Source organism: Drosophila nasuta, chromosome 2R (assembly GCF_023558535.2).
Source record: "Drosophila nasuta strain 15112-1781.00 chromosome 2R, ASM2355853v1, whole genome shotgun sequence".
Lineage (NCBI taxonomy): Eukaryota > Metazoa > Arthropoda > Insecta > Diptera > Drosophilidae > Drosophila > Drosophila nasuta.
Genome location: NC_083456.1, coordinates 27,493,749 through 27,515,130, shown reverse-complemented (window position 1 = coordinate 27,515,130; position 21,382 = coordinate 27,493,749). Strand labels below are relative to the sequence as shown.

The following is a 21,382-nucleotide window of genomic DNA, read 5'->3' as shown; positions in this document are numbered from 1 at the left end:
AACGGTGCTGCCACCCCAATGCATTTTCGCACGAACAAACAAACAAAACGCAAGAGGCAACTCAAAGAAAATTTGCAGCAACAAAAAACGCGAAACAAAGTGAACACAACAAAACAAGAATACGAAAAATTTAAAGAAAACAAATGGAAAGCGATGGAGCGCCAGAAAGTACATGTAATGCTGTTGTCCCAGCCGTCGCAACACACAACAATTTTTCAACAAATAAATGGATAAAACTGAATGTTGGTGGTAAAATTTATACAACAACAATTGATACGCTTGTGGGCCGCGAACCGGATTCAATGTTGGCTCGAATGTTTCTGCAGGATGCTGGCGGCATGATGCCCAGTGAACGTGATGAGCAGGGAGCTTATTTAATTGATCGCAGTGCTCGGTATTTTGAGCCTATAATTAATTACCTGCGTCACGGCGAATTCGTGTGTGAAAGTCATATCAGCATTAAAGGTGTTTTGGAGGAGGCGCGTTTCTTTGGCATATACTCGCTGGTCACGCACCTTGAGGAAAAGTTAGGCGAGCAGGAGCAATTGGTCGATGACAGACCTTTGACTCGCATGGAGGTGATAAAAGCCATAATTCAGACTCCCTCAATCACAGAGCTGCGTTTCCAGGGTGTTAATCTGGCTGGCGCCGATCTACGCAAGCTCGACTTTCGCAACATTAACTTTAAGGTGGGTAACCAAGATAAAAATGTACTCTTACTATATGTATATTATATTCTAATAGTACGCCAATATGTCGCGCTGCAATTTGTCACACACAAATCTCAATTATTGTTGTTTGGAACGCGCAGATCTTCAGAATGCGAATCTGGAATGCGCTCAGTTGGTTTCAGTGCGCGGACTCTGCGCTAATATGGTAACGTCGGAACAATACCGATGATTAATCGGCACCGATAACTAACATTTCTCTCTTAAAGGAGGGCGCCAACTTAAGAGGCTGCAACTTTGAAGATCCCACAGGAGTTCGCTCCAATCTGGAGGGCGTAAATCTTAAGGGCGCCTGCCTGGAGGGCAGCAACATGGCGGGCGTTAATTTACGCGTGGCCAACCTCAAGAATGCCAACATGAAGAATTGCAATCTAAGAGCAGCAGTTTTGGCTGGCGCTGATTTAGAGCGTTGCAATTTGTCGGGCAGCGACTTACAGGAGGCCAATTTACGTGGTGCCAATCTGAAAGATGCCGAGCTGGCGCTGATGGTGACGCCACTACACATGTCACAGGCCATACGTTGATTTAGAAATCAAAACTCGAAAACAACTCGAAAGGACATCACAATGTGCAATTATTATTATTATCTTCATTGGGGTTATGCGAATTATGTATGTGAGCGTAGCTGAAATTGCGGTCTTAACTTAATATTTGTAAATACCGAATTGTATATATCAACTTAGAACGATTAATAAAACAGTATTAAATACGCCTATAATGTGGTTTGAATTTAAATTGACGCGTCTGTTGGCTGTAGAGCAAAAGCAACTCTGCTTTAAACAGTGTCGATTTGCATATCGATAACGAAAAATCTATGTGGCAGCGCTGTAAATTATATGGCTACACTGCGCTGGAGACTTGTTGCGAGACGAGCTTCTCAGTGGAGGAGGAAGAACAGCTAGCTGGAAGATTTGATCGGTTTTTTTTTGCTACAGAAGAATCATGACGAAAACGTGTCACTTGTCTATTGTGGCACTTGTGGCCTTTTGCATTTTAATTGCAACGCAATGTGCAAATGCCGACAAGAAGCAGAGCAAAAAATATAGCAAAGAGGCAAATGACCCGCATTTCAAACAAGTCATCAACGAGAAATATGAGCCGGAAATTCGGAATCTCCAGCGACCATTTCGCATGGCTAAATTGAATCTCGTCTGGGCCAAGGCGCAAAATGTAAGTGCAAATTATTAAAGTAAGATGCTTTATTTACACTGTTGCTCATTTAGCGCTTGACTGAGAGCAAAATCAAATCGCTGTACATGGAGTTAAAGATACATGATAAGGAGGAGATTACGTGGAAGCAAATTAGTAGCCAAGTGAAGGATAAAGATGGCATCAAAGAAAACGAATTGCGGCAAAAGTTAATTGGCATCATGAGTAGCTACGATTTGCTGGAACACTTTGACGACACACAGGATGTGGAGAAAATAAAACCCTATAAGGTAGGCCACCAAACAAAAAATTACAATTCCCGGTAGAGAGAGCTTAGAAGGGATTTTGAAATTACTGTCGAGTTCATTTTTCTTAACTCTTGTTATATCCATAGAAATTCCACGATCCCGAGGAGCGTCACAAGAACAAAAGTCTTTTCAAAGATAAGAAACTGAATAGGCTATGGGAAAAGGCAGAGCTCTCTGGCTTCACGGCTGACGAATTGAAATCTTTAAAGCAAGAGTTTGACCATCATCAAGACAAGGTGGATGTCTACTATAGCTTGCTAGAACATGTTGGCACCATGGACACTGACAAACATGAAAGTAAGCTTAAACTAAACTTACAATAAAAAACAAAGTCCTAATTTAATTAAAATCTTATTATTTAGATGCCATTAACACTGAGGATTTGGATACTTATAATCTCATATCGAATGATCCCAACGAGAATGAAATAAACTCACATCAGCAAAATGTGCAGAAATTCCAGAATGATTTGAATTCCCTGCGCGGTCATCATACAGGTATTAAGGATCATTATGATCGCTTGGAACGTCTAGTATCATCTGGACCGCACAGTCAGGACTTTATTGAACCCAAGGTTCAGGGTTTGTGGCGTGTGGCACAAGCAAGTAATTTTACGGATAAGGAACTGGCTTCCATTAAGACCGAACTGCATCATTTCGAGAGTCGTTTGCTAAAATTGCGTCATTTGCATGCTGAGCACGCGTTGCACAAAGAGAAATACAAGGTGAGCGTTAAAAATACCTCTTTATTTCAAGGTTTATAATGCTTGTGTAATTTTAGGATGAGAAGCACAAGGATAAGAGCAATCGCTTTGAAGACATGGAGGATCAGCTGAAGAAACAAACGCGCAAAGTTGAAAAACTTCAGGAGAATATTGAGAAAACCATCTTCAAGCACACAGAACTCTAATTTTTAGAGTCGAAAGATTGATATTGAAACCATGACATGGTCAAGCGAGCAAATTAGATTTTAAGTGCAATTAATCTCTGAAGCAATTGTTTAGTTTAGCACAAACTAATTTAGCTTACTATTTTTTATACCAAAATAGGCAGCTCTCAAGCAGCATTTATATTAATGTTTAACCCAAAAAAAACTGAATTAAAATGAGAATGAAGTAGAAATTTTCGAATTTGTTGCATTTTTTATTGCAAAATAAAAAATGTCAAAATGAATCAAATTAAATAGATGAAGAAAAATTAAAATAAATTAAATCAAAAATTCAATCAAATATTTTTCGCAGTGCACTTAGTGCGTTTCAGCGTTGCCACCCGGTTGTGTTGTTGTTGCTGCCTGCTTGCCAGCGTGTGCACATTCCGGGTGAATGGCATTCAAAAATGGAATGGAAAAATCGTAAATAACATTGCAATCTACTGCAACAAGAAAGTAGCGAAATACACAAAATAAAAATCAAAATAAAGAACAATGTAAAACAGTTGCTAAGTGTTTGCGAATACATAAAGTGCAATGGCTAAACGATCCGTAGATATGTGCTAAGCTAATATACAAATAACAATAACAAATAGTGCGTAGAGAGTACAAAACAAATTGTAGGCATGGTTGAGACACCAAAATTTGGCAATTTGGAAGCCTATACTTATCTGCTTGTGACCCTCAATCTGACGCTAACATTGATTGTAATGTTTTTCAATTGTCTGTGCTGCAAGAAAAGCATACCCAAGTGAGTACAGACACACAGCACATAGACCGCTTTCTGCCCCAGTGGGGCGTAGTGAAAGTTTCCACATCGTTGCACTCGCGCCAAAAGAAGCATAAAATTTTAACTCATTTCTATGCATTTTGCAGAAATGATTTGCTGGGTCTCGAGGGCATGGTCAAGCTGAAGAATCCCGACGAAATCATTGTGCTCAACAGCACCCACAATGGTGCAACAGCGGCGTCTGCAACAGCTGTGGCAACCAGCAATAGTTTGGTGCACAACAGCGAATCACAAGCGGAGCTCAATGCTTCCACGGTGTCAAATGCAGACTCCGAGAAACGGTGCGTAGAAAACTGTATTTCAACTTTTGAGCAAAGTATGATTCATGAGTTCATACGACTTCCCTCCACGATAAAACAAATTTCATGCCATAAGCAATATATATAAAACAACCCGCATAGCTATATTAATGGAATTTATTTTTGCAGTTCCAGCACGGCAGCGCATCGCAGTTTGCCGGACATTCCAGTGGCGGAGCAGCAGGACAATGGCTCGGAACTGTACGAAACAGTGGCCGACAAGCAGCTGGCCAATGCGCATAATCAGAGTCGTGAGTAGCTTGAAGTATTCCTTGCTTAGAGGCAGTTTTTAAATGCAACTCTGTACTTTCAGCTCAACCCAGTCTGAAGAAACAGACGAGCGTCTCGCAGCATAGTTCGATCAGTCAGGCGGACGATGTTAGCTCACCGTATTCACGTGTTAAAGGCATACCGCATGATTATGCCAAAGTGCGTGCCACCGAGCATCCTTATGCACAACTCAATGCACCGTCCACTTCCAGCGCGGCAGCTGCGGCTGTGGCAGCCACCGCAGCAACAACTGCAACTTCCAGCACTCAAGAGCACGGCACCGATTCAGTGCAACGCGGGTCGCAATTGAGTGCGGGTTCCACACAGCATTTGAATGATGATGCGACGCCACAGGTAGAGATTCCAGCTGCCTCGGCTATAGCAGGCATGATTTCGGCCAGCCAGGATCTGCCTTATATGACGCCACCGATAGCCAACCAGCATTTTAGCGGCGACTCGCAGGATTCGTCCAGTAAGTAAAGTGAAAAGTCTTAAAATATGTTTGGAAACAATAATTGGTTTGGGTCTTCGTTAAGCACTGGTTGAGATACGTGCTATGGTGTGTGTCTGTACTTAGCTTTATGAAGAAATTTACACTGCTTTCTTTAGTAAAAGATTAATGCATATTTTTAATTTTAATATAATATTGTAACTAACTTATTTGTCATCCACAGAGGGTTATACAAGCATCAGCGTGCGCGAACCTTTGGCGAATATATTGGCACAGCAGCCAGCGAGCAAACTGACGGCCAGAAATGCAACTTTAACGCGCGATGTCAACGATTCTCATTATGCTACAGTCTCCGATGATTCGGGTAAGTTAGAACAAACATGGAATGTATTTGCCAGGCAGAAGAAAGCGTCTCTAACTCCTTAGAGTACTTTCATATATTCCTAGTCAGTTCCGACACCAAGCTTTCCTTTTTACTCACTTTAAACTACTTACAGATGAAACCTATGCGGCCATTGAGGATCCCAACAATCGTCACATTCCAAATGCCACCGATATCTATACCAGCGGCTCCGAGACCTACGCACAAATCCAGCCGATGCAATTGAATCCCATTGTGGTCGCCGTTGAGATCAACAACAGTAGCAACTTGTCAGCGGGCAATAATTCATCGCTGTCAAGCAGCGGACAACAGTTGTCCACATTGAATCACAGCGCTGGCAATGCATCAACGCATCGCATGAGCAGCAGCAGTATGGAGCATGCGGGTCCAGTGCCACCGCATGTGGACAGTTTACGCGCACAAATGCATTCGCGACAAGCGTCCTCTTCCTCTTCCGTGTGCAATCTTGGCTCACCGAAGCCAGAGAAACGTCAGGCCAACTCACCGCTGCCGCCGACACCAAAAACAAGTCTCAGTCAATCGGGACAACATCATTTGCATTCTGCAGCAAGCAGCAGCAATTTAACATCGGGTCGCAGCTCGGTGATATCGGTAATTGAAGCTGGCGGCGATGGCAGCTCAAATGATGCCAATGAAGCAAGCGATGCATCGCCGCAGCGCAAGCACAGCAAGAGTCTCAGTCCCTCCAAGGATGTGGAGGGCAGTCGCAACATCGAAGGCATGTATGCCAAGGTAAGTTAATGCTTTAAATCGAAAGGAATTTCATTTAATATTCAATTACTTTTAGGTGATGAAAAAGCACAAATTCTCCTCGCATCAGCCGGAGGCACTTGGCGTTAGTCCCTTGGACAGCGCGGCGGCGGCGTTGTTAACTTCCTCTTCAGCGGGCGACAAAAGTCGCGTGCGCAGCAACAGTTATACGGCAAAGGATCATGGCTATGAAACGATACCAGCCGATGGTCAGAATCTGGCCCAGCATCATCAACATCATCAGCTGCCGCATGAGAATCGCAAATCGGATTGTTATGCCGCCAATATGCTGCAAAAGGAGCGACAACAGGAAGCAGGTAACCATCTAGAAATCAATTGAGTTAAGCTTCTTTGTCTCCCAGTGTGTAACCAAACCAAACCAATCTATCTGTCTCCTCTCTCTCTGCTTTGTGTCTTGCTTTCCACAACTATATTTCACTCAAAATCCTCCCAAAAAAATCATTTAGTTGATTTGCCCAAATGAGAAATTAACGCGACAATGAAATTAACGCGACAATTTCGTCAGTTTTTGTCTGGTTAGTATGCAAATTAAATGTGCGCTTTTGTTAGCTGATTTTTATTTCGTTTTCACACAATTTACTGATGCGCCTTTTTTAATTAGTCATAAAAATTATAATTATAACTGAGTTTTTAATGCCAAAAGTCAGTTTAATATAAGTTGAATGCAATTTTTGTTGCGTAACTTATTAATTTATTAAAAAATTATTGTAAAATCAGGCAAGAATCAATTTAACATATCAGCTTAAACCAGTTTACAAAATTGTATTGATAAAGCTGTTGAATATGAATATTGTCAACATATTTTATTGTTTGCTTAAATCGTCATACTTCAAGTTTTCTGTTGGCATTGTTGCAATTCTTCTAAATTTATTGAAATTATAAATTCTATTGAAATGAAATAATTTGTAATTATTCATAGCTTGATTTATTTCATTTTTTAGTATTAATTCCAAAGGAAATTCACGTTTTTTTTTTTATCTTATTTAACCAAGTGAACTATAATTCTTTTCACTGCAAATTAAAATTTTCTATGTGAGTTCCATTTTAGTCTTCTACGTATTTTATTTATATTCAAAATCTGTTTCAAATATTCTTTTGAAATGGTTTCTTCGAACAAAAATTAAGTTTATCTGTGTTTCCTTTTTTAAATTTATTTATATTTCACTTTTCCAACTTATTTATCGACTTTTTGAGTAGCTTCTTTTATGACATTCTTTTACTTTGTTTATTATCTACACAACTGCGTTTAATATTATTTAAAATTAGCTTTAAAATGCTTGGTTTAAACAACAACTAATCGATTTTCTTACTCCCATTTAGCCGCTTCAAGTCAGACGCTTCACAATCCCAGCAGCAGCATTAGCAGCGGCAGCAGCAGCGTCCAATTGACTTCCATTACGCCCAGCACCAGCAGCACAAAGCACTATGAGACTATTAACTGCCCACCGTGTCAGCCCCCAAACAACAACAACAGCAGCAGCAGTAAGACTAGCAACACCAACAACGATCCTGGCTATGAGCAACTGCATGCAACGCCCCACAACAACGATGATGATGCCAAAAAGTCCGACTATGATCCCAACTACGAGGTGCTCAAGAGTCGTGCCCACTCCGACGATGGCTATGCTAAAGTGCTGGAGAAGAAGCGACCACCTGGTGGCGGCGATGCTGTCGACAGCAGCGGTGGCTATAGCACGATACCGGGTGCCGATGCCAATCATAATTATGCCAGTATATTGGAGACAAAGGCAGCGAGTGAAACGGATCATTATGCGCGCATTGCGGAGAATGCGGCAACGTTGGCGTCGCCCAGTTCAATCAATTCCTCATCGATGGCCACGAGTTTGTCGATGATTACGGTGACCACAAGCACCACCAGCAATGTGAGCTCAACGCCGGTTTCATCGCAATACGAATCGTTGACGGGCACGGGCAGTGAAACGGATCCCAATTACGAGTCGGTATGCTATCTGAATGCCACAGCAACAACGACGGCTAACAACAGCAGCAACAATAGCAGCAGCAACAACAGCAGCAACACCAACAGCAGCAGCAGTCATGCCTATGAGCGTCTGGAGTCGGATAACAATACGCAGGCGAGCAGCCCGTTGAGTCCAGAGTTGAGCACGCCCAGCGATCAGTTGCTGGTCGATGATTACTTTCAAGTGTAGCACTTAAGAGGAGAGCTGGATCTCGTTTGCAACACAACAACAACAACAACAGCAACCGCAACACAAACATAGGAAGCAGCCACACAAATTGTTTTTGTTTTTTATTTTGCTTAGCAATTTTTATGCACATATCATAAATTGGAATGCACAGCACTCGACGCAGTTCATAGACCTTTTGCACACAACAACACACAAACAACTCTCTCATGCTTCATATCGTTTTTGCTCTTTAGACTCTTTAGCTAGTTGCTAGACTAAGTAATAGATAACAACACCAGACAACACAAGAAAATGTTTAAGGAAAGCAAAGAAAAACTCCATGTACAAAGTATTTGTATGTTTACTTCGATAATTAACTTTGCTTCCCTTCCCTAACACATATGTATTTAAAGCGATAGCGCAACGCTTGACACCACACATATAAATATATTTATAAATACTATCTATATCTACACGAAAACAACAAAAACCACAAAGAGTTTTGCCCAGTGTGCGTCCTAATTTAGTTCAATTTAAAAACGGCACGAACAAAGCGCGCAGTTTAAATAAGAGATTTGTTTTATTCTTGAAAATTGATTAGATTCGCAGCAAGAACGAAGGAAGTTGTAGATTATAAAATACATATACATATATATATATATATTTTTATATGTTGGCATTTTGTGCTGCTCCGTTTTTTTAAACTTTTAACTTGCAAGTATTCGAGCAACAGAAACAAAAGAATTACACTTAAGCTACCGAGTTGAATAAATTATTGATGACTTTCACAATGTTTGCATACGTATTTTATTTAGTTTTTGTTGCCTTTACAGATTACGCATTACTCATTACTCATTACGATTTTATGAATTACAATTACGATTATGTTTACGGTTTACTTTATACTTTTTTACGGGTCTTACAATAGCACACACAGACATGATAATAACATGACGCGCATCAAATTGCATTTCGCAACCACATCGAGCACAATAATAATAATAATAGTAATAGTATAATGTAGTATATATGTATAATGGGAGATTATTTCATTTTACGTGTAAATGCCGGCTGCCGGATGCAGTCAGTTTAAAAAGTCAACCATCATCTCCCTGTTGCGCCTCGTCTCCCGCTTTGTGTGCCGCCTCCGCCGCCGCAGCACTTAATGACGATGAGGCAGAGACGGAGACGGAGGCGGAGGAGGCACGTGAGCGCATTACACAAATGTAGATGATGGCGCAGAGAACAAACTGCAGGAATATGAATTGATAATCAAAGATCAAGCTGCAACGCTGCAGTGTAAAAGATGAAACGCGCCCGACAAGCGCCGAAAACGCCGCTTCCACGTTTCATTCATTCTCGCCCGGTTGCGCTGCCACACCAGCTGCCAATGCTGCCACAGCAGGTTGCACTTGTGGCTGCTGATGCTGCTGTTGTTGTGGCATGACAACAACAGGCATTGCTGCCTGTGCCACCTGAGGCAACTGCGCTCCTGCTGGTGGTTGCGCTTGCAGTGGTTGCTGCTGCTGCTGTTGTGATTCACGATTGAGCAGCGCTATGTTGCTGGCTTTCATTCGGGCAATGGGATTATGGATGGCCATGCCGCCGCCGTTGGCTCCTCCCCCCATAAGAGACGAGAGACACGGCGACATACAAGGTGTTGAGCATGATGAATTGCTGATTTCACACTGGTCAAGTAGGCGGAGAAGCTCGTTGGTGTCGGGTCCGCCCGAGGTTTTCTGCTGTGGCTCATCCTTGGCCGCCAGCGCCAGCGCCGTTGTCAAATCCCACATTTGTATCGCCCCATTACAATGTCCGGTTAATATAAATCTCGAGCCCATACGCGACGACACTTCGCACTCGTGCACACAGAACGCCGAGATTGTGGAGCCATCCACGGAGCGCACAACACAAACACGATCGCCATTCGAAGCCAAGCGCACGTAGAGTTGATTCGTTTCGGGCACAACTTTCTGCACAAAGATCATGTCATCATAGTCGCCATAGGGACCGAAATCATTGCCAGCCGCATAGCTGTAATTGCTGTCGGTGGCTTCTAGGGAAACGATCTTGAAGCTGGCCTCCGGTGTGGAGCCCGGTTGCGTTGACAGCATGCCGCGAAAACGTGTCAAACTCCAGGTGCGCACATGATGATACTCGCTGCAAACGGAGACCAAATACTTCTCGGATAACATGACCTGCAAACGAATGGTTTGGGTTGAAAGTAAGTGCATTAAGGGATTATCTACTTCATACCTTTGTAATGGGACTCTGATGCACAAAGAATGTCTCGAAGAGATGTGGCCCATGTCCCGCCGTCTCCGGATGTTGCACTATAATGCGCACCGCTCCCGACTTGGTGCCATAAGCAATCTCAATCCAATTACCACTAATACTTGATGTCTTGGGTGTTAGATACACAGATATAGCAGTAATGGGATCCATGTTGGCATCCTTGTACAGTTCGGTGACCAGCAAATCGTTGTCCTTCATGCGCAATGGAAACTTTTGCATATCAATGTAGTAAATCGAACCATTGTTGCAACCGAGCAGTAGAAACGAACCAGCCGAATCAAAGGATAAAACGGGCACCAAATCCTGGATTTGCCAGTGTTGTGTCATGGCGTGCCAGACGCCAATCTTGCCCGAGGAGGACAACGCCACCAGTTGGCTGCCAATGAAGAATAAATACTCTACACGCACGTGCAGATTAAAGGTGCCAATGTCGGTCTTGTTGCCACCTTCTTGAATGCTCCACAATCGTATCTGGCTGCCATAAGAGATGGCAATCATTTTGCTGGGCAGCGGCTCAGCTGTCGATGTATTCACCTTCGAGTTGATGGCAATGCGTTCGATGGCCGCATCGATGTGCGGTGAGGTGAACACTTGTTGCCAGCCATTGGAATCCTTGACACGATAACAGGTCACAAAATGCGCATACGCCACAGCAATCCAATTCTGATGTGCTTTAATAAGTTGCACTCGCAATGGCGGCGTCCAGTTGGAGCTCTGAGTGGGACTAAAGACAAGTCCCACTTCATTGCGTATTACTTTGTTTAGATCCGCGCTGGAGTTGCGTGAATGCCGCATAAAATCGAGTGAAGCATTGCGTGAATGGCTGGCGCCTCCGTTGGCATTCCAGCCGCCGGTATTGGAGCTGGAGGCGCCACTTGAGTTGTTGGCGCGACCGCAGCGCAAATCCCACGAAGAGTTGCGTGAATGTGTTGATGAATGCCGCGATGCCGAGGCGGACGATGTTTCGGGCACGCGCACCATGGAACCAGGACGTGATTCCATGGCAGCTTCCTGCTGCTGTTGTTGCTGCTGCAGTGCATCATTAGGCGGCATAGCAGGCGCTGCCAGGAAGCCATAGAACAAAACATCGCCGCATGAGGAATGATTGAGATCCTCGCAGAGCGCCAAACGTTTAGTTAATGGAGTTATGCCATAATATTCCGCCTCATGACGCAGCGCGCGTATTTCACAATGCTTGATGTCGATGTCCTTAGTGCGTAAGTAGTTGAGAATAATGGAAAAGAGCGTCGGATCGCGATCAATGAAGATGGCGTTGTGTTCATCACGCAGACTTGAGATGCGACCGCTCAGCAGCGCCGTAAAGAATGTGTCCGGTATCCACGTAAGCGTTTGTCTGGAAGTTGAGAAGCTGCAACCGAACGGGGGGTAGGGGAAGGGGGGATTATCAGTCTTTGTCTCACTTTATGCGTCATCAACAAAAAATTAAGTTCAAATGCACTCTTCGAAAACTCACCGTTGACCGCCCACATTGAGATTAACTAAATCGCTGCTGGCGCTGTGCATAAAGTAGGACATGCCAACTAATCACACCTGCAACAGCAGCAACAGTCACAGCAACGACAACAGCAACAAATGCACAACACAAAACTATCAACGTCGTCTTCAATATTTTCCTTGTGTGGCTTCGAAATTATTGTTGGGCCCACTAACTTTTATGTTGTTGGCCCGCTGACGACTGCGAGTGCAGTGAGTAGAGCCCTCTACTTAATTTCGTTACACTTTATTTTTGGAATTACGTTTTCTTTTTATTTGCTGCACTGCAACACAAATATACAAATGCCCCACATACACAAACTGCCTTCACATCACCATATGCATATGTTTGTAAACTGTGCGAGGCAAGTGAGTGTGTTTTTGTTGACATTGGTTTTCGTTGTCGTGTGAATGGCAGTCACAAGTGGCTTGAGGCGTCTGGCAACGCTGTTTGGCGCGAGCGAGTCATTTGAAATGTAGCTGATTGCAGAAATGTGAGTTTAAACTGTAAGTTTATATTGAACTGTTTTAATGTTGTTATTTATTTCAATAAAAATTGATCTATTTTTTCATGGGTGCATATGTTTGTGAATTGGGAGGTAGTACGTGCGTTCGTTGCTTCGCAGTGTATGGTTTTTTAAAGTAGTTCATTGCGTCTGGCAACATTGCGCAGGCTGACATTTTAAATTATAACGTCAAATAACTTTTTAAATTGTAAGCTAATTGTTGAATTTTATGTACAACTACTTCTATTGGGTTAAGCTTAAACTAATTAACAAGTTCTCTCTTTTAAGAACATCAAATGTTGCTCGATATACGTCTGAGCTATCGATCGACAGCTCAGCTCAGAGCAATGTGACCAAATTATAACGGAAAGTATATTGTCGGTATATTTTGCAAGTCTACTTGCGATCGTTACAGTTTGTTGTGCGCCATTAAAGTTGTTGCTAGCGCGTTAAAATTGCTGTTACACAAACCACAAAATGTAATAAATAATAAAAAGTAAGTAATACAAGAGCATATATATAACTATTGTGGTTAATACACAATTGCAAAAGGGGACCTACTAACCTTTCGTAAGTGGTTTTACAGGGCACTTGGGCAGCCGACGCTATGGACGACGAAGGATGGACAGTGAAGATGGCGTGCTAATTCAGCACCTTTTTACGTAGTATATATTGTGTTGTGTGAGTATGTCTGTGTGGGGATCGCAGGGCATTAGGGCACCCAATGGAGCAGAGCGCATAAACCGCAGTGGCTGTACTGCCTGAGGTGGAGTGCTTTTGCCATGGACACATATGGCGAAAATAAACCGACAAATGATAACGGCACTCGAGCAAACAACAATAAAGGAAAATTCGAGTAAATGAAAGAAATAATGGCGGCAAAAATGTGTAACAAGTAACAAAAACACGCACGCACACACACACGTAATCATATTCTCTACCGTCCTGCTCCACCATCTCCTACTCAGTCACACTCGTTACACTCGACTGGTTGTGTTTATCCTAACCTCAACCCGGTTACAGTTACAGCGCCATCGCGAACAGGCGAGTAACCAAATTCGAACAAATGCTTTACAAGTACACAGTTACACACACATATTCGCGGGCGTAGTTGTGTGTGTGTGTGTGTGTGTGCACAGCATATTAAAGTGAGCCAATTTTGGCGCGTGTTGTGTGCTAATACAGCCTCGTCTGCCTCGGTATAGCGTTCGCGTGTGTGTATGTGCGTCAATGCGCGTGTATACGTGTGTGTGTGTGTATGCAAAGGATGTGCGTTTGCTATTTCTGGGATTCGTACGCAGAGTTAACTCAAATCATAAATAATATACAACAAGCACACAACACTTGACGAAATAAAAGTCCACTGACGGTTGGATGACTACAACCAAATTTAAACATACATATATTGGTAAGTACAACATATGCAAATCGATATGTTTTCCTCCCCCTCCCTTTCCTCCCGCCCCCACTTCTTGTTCAATGAGCTTGTCAACGAAACGTTGACCAACCATAAATATTATTATTATTTTTATACAGAAGCAGCAGGAGCTCTTGCGATAAAAGTCACTTAATTGTGCACTTTCAGGCAAGCGCAAAAGCTTTTATACCGTTAGCTATGCACTTTGAAGCCTTAATGCAAACAGCTTTGGGTTTAAATGAGCTATTTAATATAGGCTTCGAAAATTAATTAATCTATAGAGCACTTTATTTTACAAGATTCAAATATTTTACATGCGTTGAATATTTTTTTACATATGAGAATTTCTGGAATAATTAAAGTAAATTTTAGATATTGTAAATTAAATATGTAAAGCAATCACAAAAGCAGGTTCGACATTGTTAACAATGTGCTTTATATTATTGAAAGCTCTTTAAAAAGACGTTCTCTAATAGAAATGGTTCAAGGGTTTTTTTATTAAAAAGAAAACTTTAGAGATTTAAAAAAATTAAAATATTTGTTGCATAAAACGCAATTGGCGCTTCACACTAAAGTAACTTTAATGTAAAGCCAAAAAACATTCTTGCATAAATTCCTTTACCTCCACCCTAGTATAATTAATGTTTACACATACTTAGGAGCAGGGAAAAAGCTCCAAAGGTTCATTAAATATGCACTTTTATAATCTAAATGGGAGGCGCTCAAAAAAGTTTTTTAACTCAGCCGCCTCACACAATTTTTACAGCATTTAAAAAACCACAAAGTAGTTAATCAATTAACTATACTTTCAAGTACTAGCGAAAGCACTTTGGCTAAAAGTTAATTAAAGTATTTGCGAGTAAAGCAAATTACGCATTTTCTTATGCATATTAACTACAAATAGTTGAGTTAATTTAGGTCAATTGTTGAGATACAATTAAAGCTTTTCTTCGCTCAAAGCAAGAAATTATAGGACAAACAGCTGAAGTTTCCCAAGCTCAGTTGAGTTGGCAAATTCAATTGAATTATTGAATGGTCAGTCAAGTGTTAAGTTCTGTGCCCGAAGTACAACGCTTATTTTATTCATAACGCGGGAAAACAGTGAAAAGCACACATTTAATTAATAATTCTAAAAACTTGATAACCCAAAAAGTCAAGCCATCATTTTGATTGCAGCACACAATGAAAATTCTCTATATGGGGAGAGCCATAAAAAATGAATGCAATTAATTTGTGTATGTTGTTTTGATGTATTTACATATGAGTGTTACCTTTTTTTATTTTGCGCTTTCGGTGTTAATTGTTAATCCTTGTTGACACCGCTTTTTTGTTGGCTGCAAACATACAGATATATATACACATTTATTTTGTTTTGTTTTGCTGGTTGGATGGTTGGTAGCCTTAATTTCTTAAATGCCCTGTCGCTTTTATCTGGCCTCTTGTGCGTTTTGTAATTAATTGGCTGTATATTTTACTGCAGGGAGCAGCAGACAACGTTGTCATAGGCCGCTCTCAGCACGTGCTGCCTCCATTGTGGAGCAGCCTAATGATTAATTACAATTTAATTTGTTTGCCATTTCGCTGGGCTTCGTCAGCTTCGCCACCGTCTCCGTGTCCGTCTCTGTCTCCACCTCCACCTCTTCCTGCCCACCGCACAGTGATCCATTGCTCTTTAAAAGCGCTGCCATAAAAAAAGAAAAATTGTGTGGAAAGAGTAGATTGTGATATTTGTTGGCAGTGGCAGAAGAAGCAGCAACAACAGCAACAGCAGCATTTCTGCTTCGAGTTCAAGCGAATTTTGGTCGAATTAATTGTTTTTGCATTTGATAGCGCTTTGTTTGCATAGCAAGCCAGAATATGCTAATGATTTGAGGAGGCCTTTTTGGCTTATGAAGCCGCGTAATGAGTCGGCATCACAATATTGCTTATTTGTTTTGTATTTTTTTTCTCTTTAATATACATATTTTTTATACCCTGCGTGATTGGAAGCGTATTTTATGTCCAACATGAAAAATGAAAGGAATAAAAAGTAGAACCACTTATAGATCGAATCTAAAGATTAAAAAAATACAAAAATATATAATTAAAATTATAATTGTAGAATTTATTTCTATACTATAATGCTATGATTATATCTTGAAGATAAATTGTATATAAATATATATTTTTAAATCAATCAATTAAATAACTTTTAATAAAATTAAAGAATTCAAAAATTGTCTGTAAGCTTAAAGTCGAGTAGAGTGAGGTGAATTACTTTACTGTTAGGGTATCCTTTATATTTATCTGTTTCCTTATAAAAAGGGAGATCTAAAAAAAAGGTACTTTAAACTTAAATTTGCTATGACGCTTGCTTTCAATTATATGCTGAAAATGGTTGTTCATTTATCGTCTTTTGGAACAAAACAACATGAGAAATGAGCTTTACTTTGGGCTTGGTCTAACATGAAATTAACTCATTCGTTGCGGCATAAAATAACAAAAGGCGCAAACTGACACACACACACGCACACACCAAAAGAGTACACACACACAGGGATGAAGGCATTCAAGTCTGAGGTCAAGCGACGCCATTTTTCAGGCGGCCAAACAAAAACTTTGCTTCAAGTGCTCCACACAATGGTTACATATGTGTGTCGTTGTCGTCTATCCTTGTTGTCTGTGTGTGTGGGTGTGTGTGTGTGAGTGTGCGAGTTTGTCTGTGGCTCAAGCACATGCTTTGCTGGCAGCAGCGAGAAGAAAACATAAACAAACGCCCACATACAGCGTGGCGTAAAAGCTTCTAAAGTGCGCTAACACAAAACTATGTCACGAAAGCTTTTACGCGTAATATAATGAACATTGTGTCTCCCAACAGGCGCAACAGTTTTTGAGCTTGCGCGCAGCACGGCAACACTGTTTTGTACTCGCTCTCCCAACACACAGAAAAAAGAAAAACACTTTGCTCTCTCTCTCTGTGTGCTCACTCTTGGACTCTCTCTCTCTACGTTGTGGAGCAACAGTTATAAGCTCACGCTGTTGCTTTTGCTCTTGCTCTGCTCACCCTTCGCGCGGCCCAGACAAAGCCAATGCCTGCTTTACCTGCAAATTGTTGCTGCTCCTGTTACTGGGAGTTGCAGTAGCAGCAGCGCAGTTAGCGTCATAGCTACGTGTATGTATGTGTGTTGGTGTGTGTTTGTGTGTGCTTGGGGCACCCAGGACTTAGCTGCTGCTGTGCTGCCTGTGAAAGATGTTTTCAGTGCCTGGATTGTTGTTGGCGAGTGCACAACGTGTGGGCCAAGCGGAGTGCGCGACTTTTCGACCAGTGTTGTACAACAGTCGCGAAACTGTATAGTAACGTTTATTATTTTATAACAAAAACCGAGTGTGTCCGTGTGTGAGTGAGTGAGAGTGTGTGTGCGTGCTCGTGAGTGTGTGTGTGTGAGTGTGCGAGAGCTTTTTGTAGCCAGATCCACGTGCGCTTATTAAAAAAATGTTTGAAAATCAAGAAGAGATGAGATTTTTACGTTTTAGTGCCGTGTAGTATAAAACATATACTCGTATATAGTATGTTATATATATAATATATTTGACAGCAGCAGAAACGACAACAACAATAACAACAAAAAAGTGATGAACATGTTTATGGCGCAATAAACACCACGAATATTTTGGGGTAGGCATGCAACAAGCGTATCAAATTAAAACTAAACTAACACATTAACATAGCCTGACACACATACACATTTGTCCTATATTTAAGGACAAAAACTTAAACATTGAAATTCAATTATGCGTGCCCTTGCACATTTTTCCCATTTTCCACGCCGTCGAACACTGTGGGCTCTTCACTTTTCCCTAGTTCCTTCCCTGACTGGCTGACTGACTGACTGACTGGGTTTGTCTGGTTTCTGGTTGCAAGGGATCTGTTGTTGTGTTTTTTTTTTTTAGGAGTACGCATCCTTTAAGGTGTTTTGTGTCTGCTATGTGCCGTATCTGTTTTGCTTTCATCTTCAATTTCCGCTGCGCACTCGCGCGTTGTCGTCGACATCGACAGCGACGTCGTCGTCATCGTCTTGGCACATAAAACACCAAGAAAATTACAACTTATTGAGTTGCAAAGCGCGCACACGGACAACAGAGAGACACTCACACACAGAGAGACAGACATTGCACCCTGGGGAGTATGCTACACTTTTAGCCAGCTTCTATCTGCGTATGGGCATGCGAATATGTCTTGAGGTTACCAGGGTCTCCATTTGCATGCTTTGCAAGCGTCTACCTCTGTCTGCGTCCGAGAGTGTGTCCTGTTTCTGCCTCTGTCTGCGTGTGTGTGTGTGTCTGTCTGTATGTCTTACATATGCTCGTCGCTATAATTTCATCTGTTGGCATTTTTTTACGACTGCCCGGTCCGATAACAGCAGCAACAGCAGCAGACAAGCGTAGGTAAAAGCTGCAGACGCGGTCAGGACAACAACACTCTTTTTTTTGTCGTTCGTTCGTTGGTGTTTTTTGGGATGTGTTGAGGTCCTTGACTTTTACTGTTTATTGCTAAGCAATAACAAATTTGGTACTGAAGCAGAAAAGGTAGTCGCTGATAACGTCCCAAAAACTTGTGACAGCCATGCGAATATATTTATTCATCTCCAGGCAAATTGGATATGTTTTTTTATTGGGATGCGAGATAGAGAAGTGAACACAAGAAAAATGAGTAAATAAGTTTAATATTTAATGGGTCTTAAATTTATTGGAAAACTAGAAAGAAGAAGGATGTTTAAGAAATATGTTAAAAAGCATAAAAACTTAGTACAAACATAAAATAAAAATGGAAGTATAATTTGAGTATGCATTATAAATTAAGTATACGTTCATAAAATTCAATATTTAATGTGTATAAAGCTTAAGTATAAAGTAGAGCACAAAAGGAAAATATAGGAAATCATAAAAGCAGACTACAAAATCAAATGAAAAATGAGATAATCGACTAAATCTTTGCTATACGTGAATGAGAATATAAAAATATAGAAAGTACAAATTCAATATTTAATAAATAGTACATTTATTGAACATATAGCGAAAAATGAATATTCAATACTTTCTTTTATTTTTGCTATATTTTCAATAAATATACTGCTTATATCAAGTTTTGATATGTTTGATATTTTTCCTATCTATAAAATAAATATAAATATTATAAATATAATGAAAACTTCAGATTAGAAGTATGAGAATAATAATATTAAGTATACGTTGGTAAAATGATTAGAAAATGATTAGTTTACTGCTTAACAGAATAGAACTTGATTAAAAAAAATTCTTTACTTTACCTGACAGATAATTTACCTGGTCAATATTTCATCTCTTAACTGTCTGGCAACGCTGCGTTGCCGCAGGTCATTAGCGCAATTGTGTTACTACTATTTATGTGCGTTTTGTCTACTACAATTTGCAGTCGCATTAGTAGTAGTGAGTACGCTTTTTGGCGTGCTGCCTTTTTTCGCCTGGCTTTTGCAACACGTTGCCATTAATACGTACTTCCCTTGACACTTGTGAGCCAATAAACTTGAAAAAGAGCAACAGTTGCCGCACACTGACACACTAACACACACACGAACACAGACACATATACATATATATGAACGACACGAGGACACACAGAAATATGTGAGCCGAGGGTTGTGAGCCGAACAGGTTTTTTTTGTTGTCGGTCGAGCTCGAGAACTGGCAACGTTTGCTGTGTTGCTGTTGCTGTCGCTGTAGCCGCAACATAACGCAGATGTCCTTTGCCGTGGCCGCCTCGCAAGTAGCTCCTGTTTTAGCGCCGGCAAACAGTCGAATAACGAACGAACGTACGCACGTAATATTAACACGCGGCTGAAACAAGTTTCAACTTATTTTGTGGGCTGTGCGTATTGCGAGTTGTGTGTGTCTTCGAGTGTTGAGTGTGTGAGTGTGGCGGGTAACGGGGCATGAAACACGTTCGCATCATCATCGACTGTTGCACGCATGCTGTGTGTATGCTGTGATATGTTAATTTTGTCTTTGGCAACACTTAGTAAACAATTAGTGTGCTAGTTGCTTGTGACACACGGTTGCCTACAACAGAAAAGTCAAGTCAAGCTAACAATTGGAGACGTGCCGCAGGCTTCGCGATGCTGTGAGGCAAGTGAAAAGTTTTAATTGTCTGCGTTTATTCATTGAGAAACTTGGCTCCGTTCGATGTGTGTGTGTGTGTGCGTAGGTTTTTACTTAATATTCATGCTTGGCACGACACAGTTTTATGTGAAGTTATGGACCCTCAACTGTCATTCAGCAGCCTCAGCATCAGCTCCATAATAATAACTTGTTTGCCTTTTGTATTTGCATAGCATTTACGTTCGCTGTTTTTCTCTGCTTTGCGCTGTCTTTCTCTTCCTTTCACTTTGCCTGCTGCTGCTGCTGCTTATTATTATTTATCATCTGTGCTTTCATTCGTTCTGATTAAAATCATTTGATGGCTGCAATTCTGGCAAATTGTTAGCATTGTGCTGAATGAATTCAGCTTTTGTTTATTTGTATTACATTTCGTTTATGGCCATGAAACATTTTTCATTTACAGACTCGCCCTCACACTCACACTCTTGCAATCGCCACTCACACGTTTTCTCATTTACGTACTCATTTTGTACATTTTTTATGAACTACAGTTAAAAGATTTTGCCTGGACTTTTCACTCGCTCGCTCTCTTTCTCTGGTTTGCCCCATTTGTTATTGTGTTTGAATTGCCTTGCACAGAATTGCCTTTAAATGCTACTTTAAAAGGTTGTTGTCCCTGCTGTGGTGCACCCAAAACGGGGGAGGCGGGGGAATAAGCGTAAAAGTTGCCAGCCAGCAAAAAATATATAAACAGTTGCATACTTTATGGGGCCTTTTTCTCAGAATTACGTTTTCATTTTTTTGGGTGGCAATGCGGCGTATTTTACATTCGAACAAGCCATTAATTTTGTGGATATTGTATACACAAACTTAGACGGAATTTCTGAACAAAAAGTAAATATTATTTTGCATACAATTTATTGCTTATTTTGCTAGCAACTCAACTCGGCAGCAAAAAAAGAGTTTTGCCTGTAATTTTACAAATTTGTGGTAATTTGATTATTGTTCTCAGCAAGACATCAAGCAAAGGAGTTAAATTACCTTTGAGTAGCTTCTATTTCACTTTTGATTTATTTATTTAGTATTATTTACTTTAGATGAAATTCAATTTGAAGCTGTCTAAGTTAAGTCCGATTATCTTACTGAGATTTATGGGGTTTAATTAAATTTTATATGTGAAATTGCTGCAAGTTTCCTATTATCAAAGTTACCCAAAGTTGAGTTGTATTTATTTTAGTTTAATTACAAATTTTATATTTCTTATTATTTAACTAAAACTAATCAAATTGAATTAAATTATATATTAGAAA

The 21,382-nt window shown here is 40.9% G+C and overlaps 4 protein-coding genes across 4 annotated transcripts; 3 read left to right on the top strand and 1 right to left on the bottom strand.

The window, feature by feature from the left end:
• Positions 1 to 14: 14 nt before the first annotated feature.
• On the top strand, positions 15 to 1,435 carry LOC132786685 (BTB/POZ domain-containing protein KCTD9). Its single transcript, XM_060793290.1, has 3 exons — positions 15 to 689; positions 745 to 876; positions 938 to 1,435. Exons 1-3 carry the CDS (start codon positions 144 to 146, stop codon positions 1,250 to 1,252), a joined length of 993 nt encoding a protein of 330 aa, XP_060649273.1. The 5' UTR covers positions 15 to 143; the 3' UTR covers positions 1,253 to 1,435.
• Positions 1,436 to 1,598: 163 nt separating this feature from the next.
• On the top strand, positions 1,599 to 3,306 carry LOC132784753 (alpha-2-macroglobulin receptor-associated protein). The gene is made up of 5 exons (XM_060790582.1): positions 1,599 to 1,898; positions 1,952 to 2,167; positions 2,272 to 2,482; positions 2,548 to 2,909; positions 2,966 to 3,306. The coding sequence occupies exons 1-5, from the start codon at positions 1,671 to 1,673 to the stop codon at positions 3,092 to 3,094; spliced, it is 1,146 nt and encodes a 381-aa protein (XP_060646565.1). The 5' UTR covers positions 1,599 to 1,670; the 3' UTR covers positions 3,095 to 3,306.
• A 53-nt stretch (positions 3,307 to 3,359) lies between these two features.
• LOC132784749 (serine-rich adhesin for platelets) lies at positions 3,360 to 9,041 on the top strand. Its single transcript, XM_060790577.1, has 8 exons — positions 3,360 to 3,863; positions 3,989 to 4,183; positions 4,331 to 4,452; positions 4,515 to 4,943; positions 5,146 to 5,286; positions 5,420 to 6,057; positions 6,113 to 6,392; positions 7,417 to 9,041. The coding sequence occupies exons 1-8, from the start codon at positions 3,739 to 3,741 to the stop codon at positions 8,265 to 8,267; spliced, it is 2,781 nt and encodes a 926-aa protein (XP_060646560.1). The 5' UTR covers positions 3,360 to 3,738; the 3' UTR covers positions 8,268 to 9,041.
• LOC132784750 (BTB/POZ domain-containing protein KCTD3) lies at positions 9,038 to 12,396 on the bottom strand. Its single transcript, XM_060790579.1, has 3 exons — positions 12,016 to 12,396; positions 10,503 to 11,910; positions 9,038 to 10,444 (listed from the first exon to the last, which is right to left on the bottom strand). Exons 1-3 carry the CDS (start codon positions 12,075 to 12,077, stop codon positions 9,596 to 9,598), a joined length of 2,319 nt encoding a protein of 772 aa, XP_060646562.1. The 5' UTR covers positions 12,078 to 12,396; the 3' UTR covers positions 9,038 to 9,595.
• Between the last annotated feature and the right edge of the window lie 8,986 nt (positions 12,397 to 21,382).

Excerpts from the sequence above, each read along its gene's own strand:
- LOC132786685 (XM_060793290.1), top strand. The coding sequence starts at position 144 with ATGGAAAGCGATGGAGCGCCAGAAAGTACATGTAATGCTGTTGTCCCA. Across the intron at positions 690-744 it reads TTCGCAACATTAACTTTAAG|TACGCCAATATGTCGCGCTG; the intron begins GTGGGTAACCAA and ends ATATTCTAATAG. Across the intron at positions 877-937 it reads GCGGACTCTGCGCTAATATG|GAGGGCGCCAACTTAAGAGG; the intron begins GTAACGTCGGAA and ends TCTCTCTTAAAG.
- LOC132784753 (XM_060790582.1), top strand. The coding sequence starts at position 1,671 with ATGACGAAAACGTGTCACTTGTCTATTGTGGCACTTGTGGCCTTTTGC. Across the intron at positions 2,168-2,271 it reads AGAAAATAAAACCCTATAAG|AAATTCCACGATCCCGAGGA; the intron begins GTAGGCCACCAA and ends TTATATCCATAG. Across the intron at positions 2,483-2,547 it reads GGACACTGACAAACATGAAA|ATGCCATTAACACTGAGGAT; the intron begins GTAAGCTTAAAC and ends CTTATTATTTAG.
- LOC132784749 (XM_060790577.1), top strand. The coding sequence starts at position 3,739 with ATGGTTGAGACACCAAAATTTGGCAATTTGGAAGCCTATACTTATCTG. Across the intron at positions 5,287-5,419 it reads TACAGTCTCCGATGATTCGG|ATGAAACCTATGCGGCCATT; the intron begins GTAAGTTAGAAC and ends AACTACTTACAG. Across the intron at positions 6,058-6,112 it reads TCGAAGGCATGTATGCCAAG|GTGATGAAAAAGCACAAATT; the intron begins GTAAGTTAATGC and ends AATTACTTTTAG.
- LOC132784750 (XM_060790579.1), bottom strand. The coding sequence starts at position 12,077 with ATGTCCTACTTTATGCACAGCGCCAGCAGCGATTTAGTTAATCTCAAT. Across the intron at positions 11,911-12,015 it reads CTCAATGTGGGCGGTCAACG|CTTCTCAACTTCCAGACAAA; the intron begins GTGAGTTTTCGA and ends GTTCGGTTGCAG. Across the intron at positions 10,445-10,502 it reads ATCAGAGTCCCATTACAAAG|GTCATGTTATCCGAGAAGTA; the intron begins GTATGAAGTAGA and ends ATTCGTTTGCAG.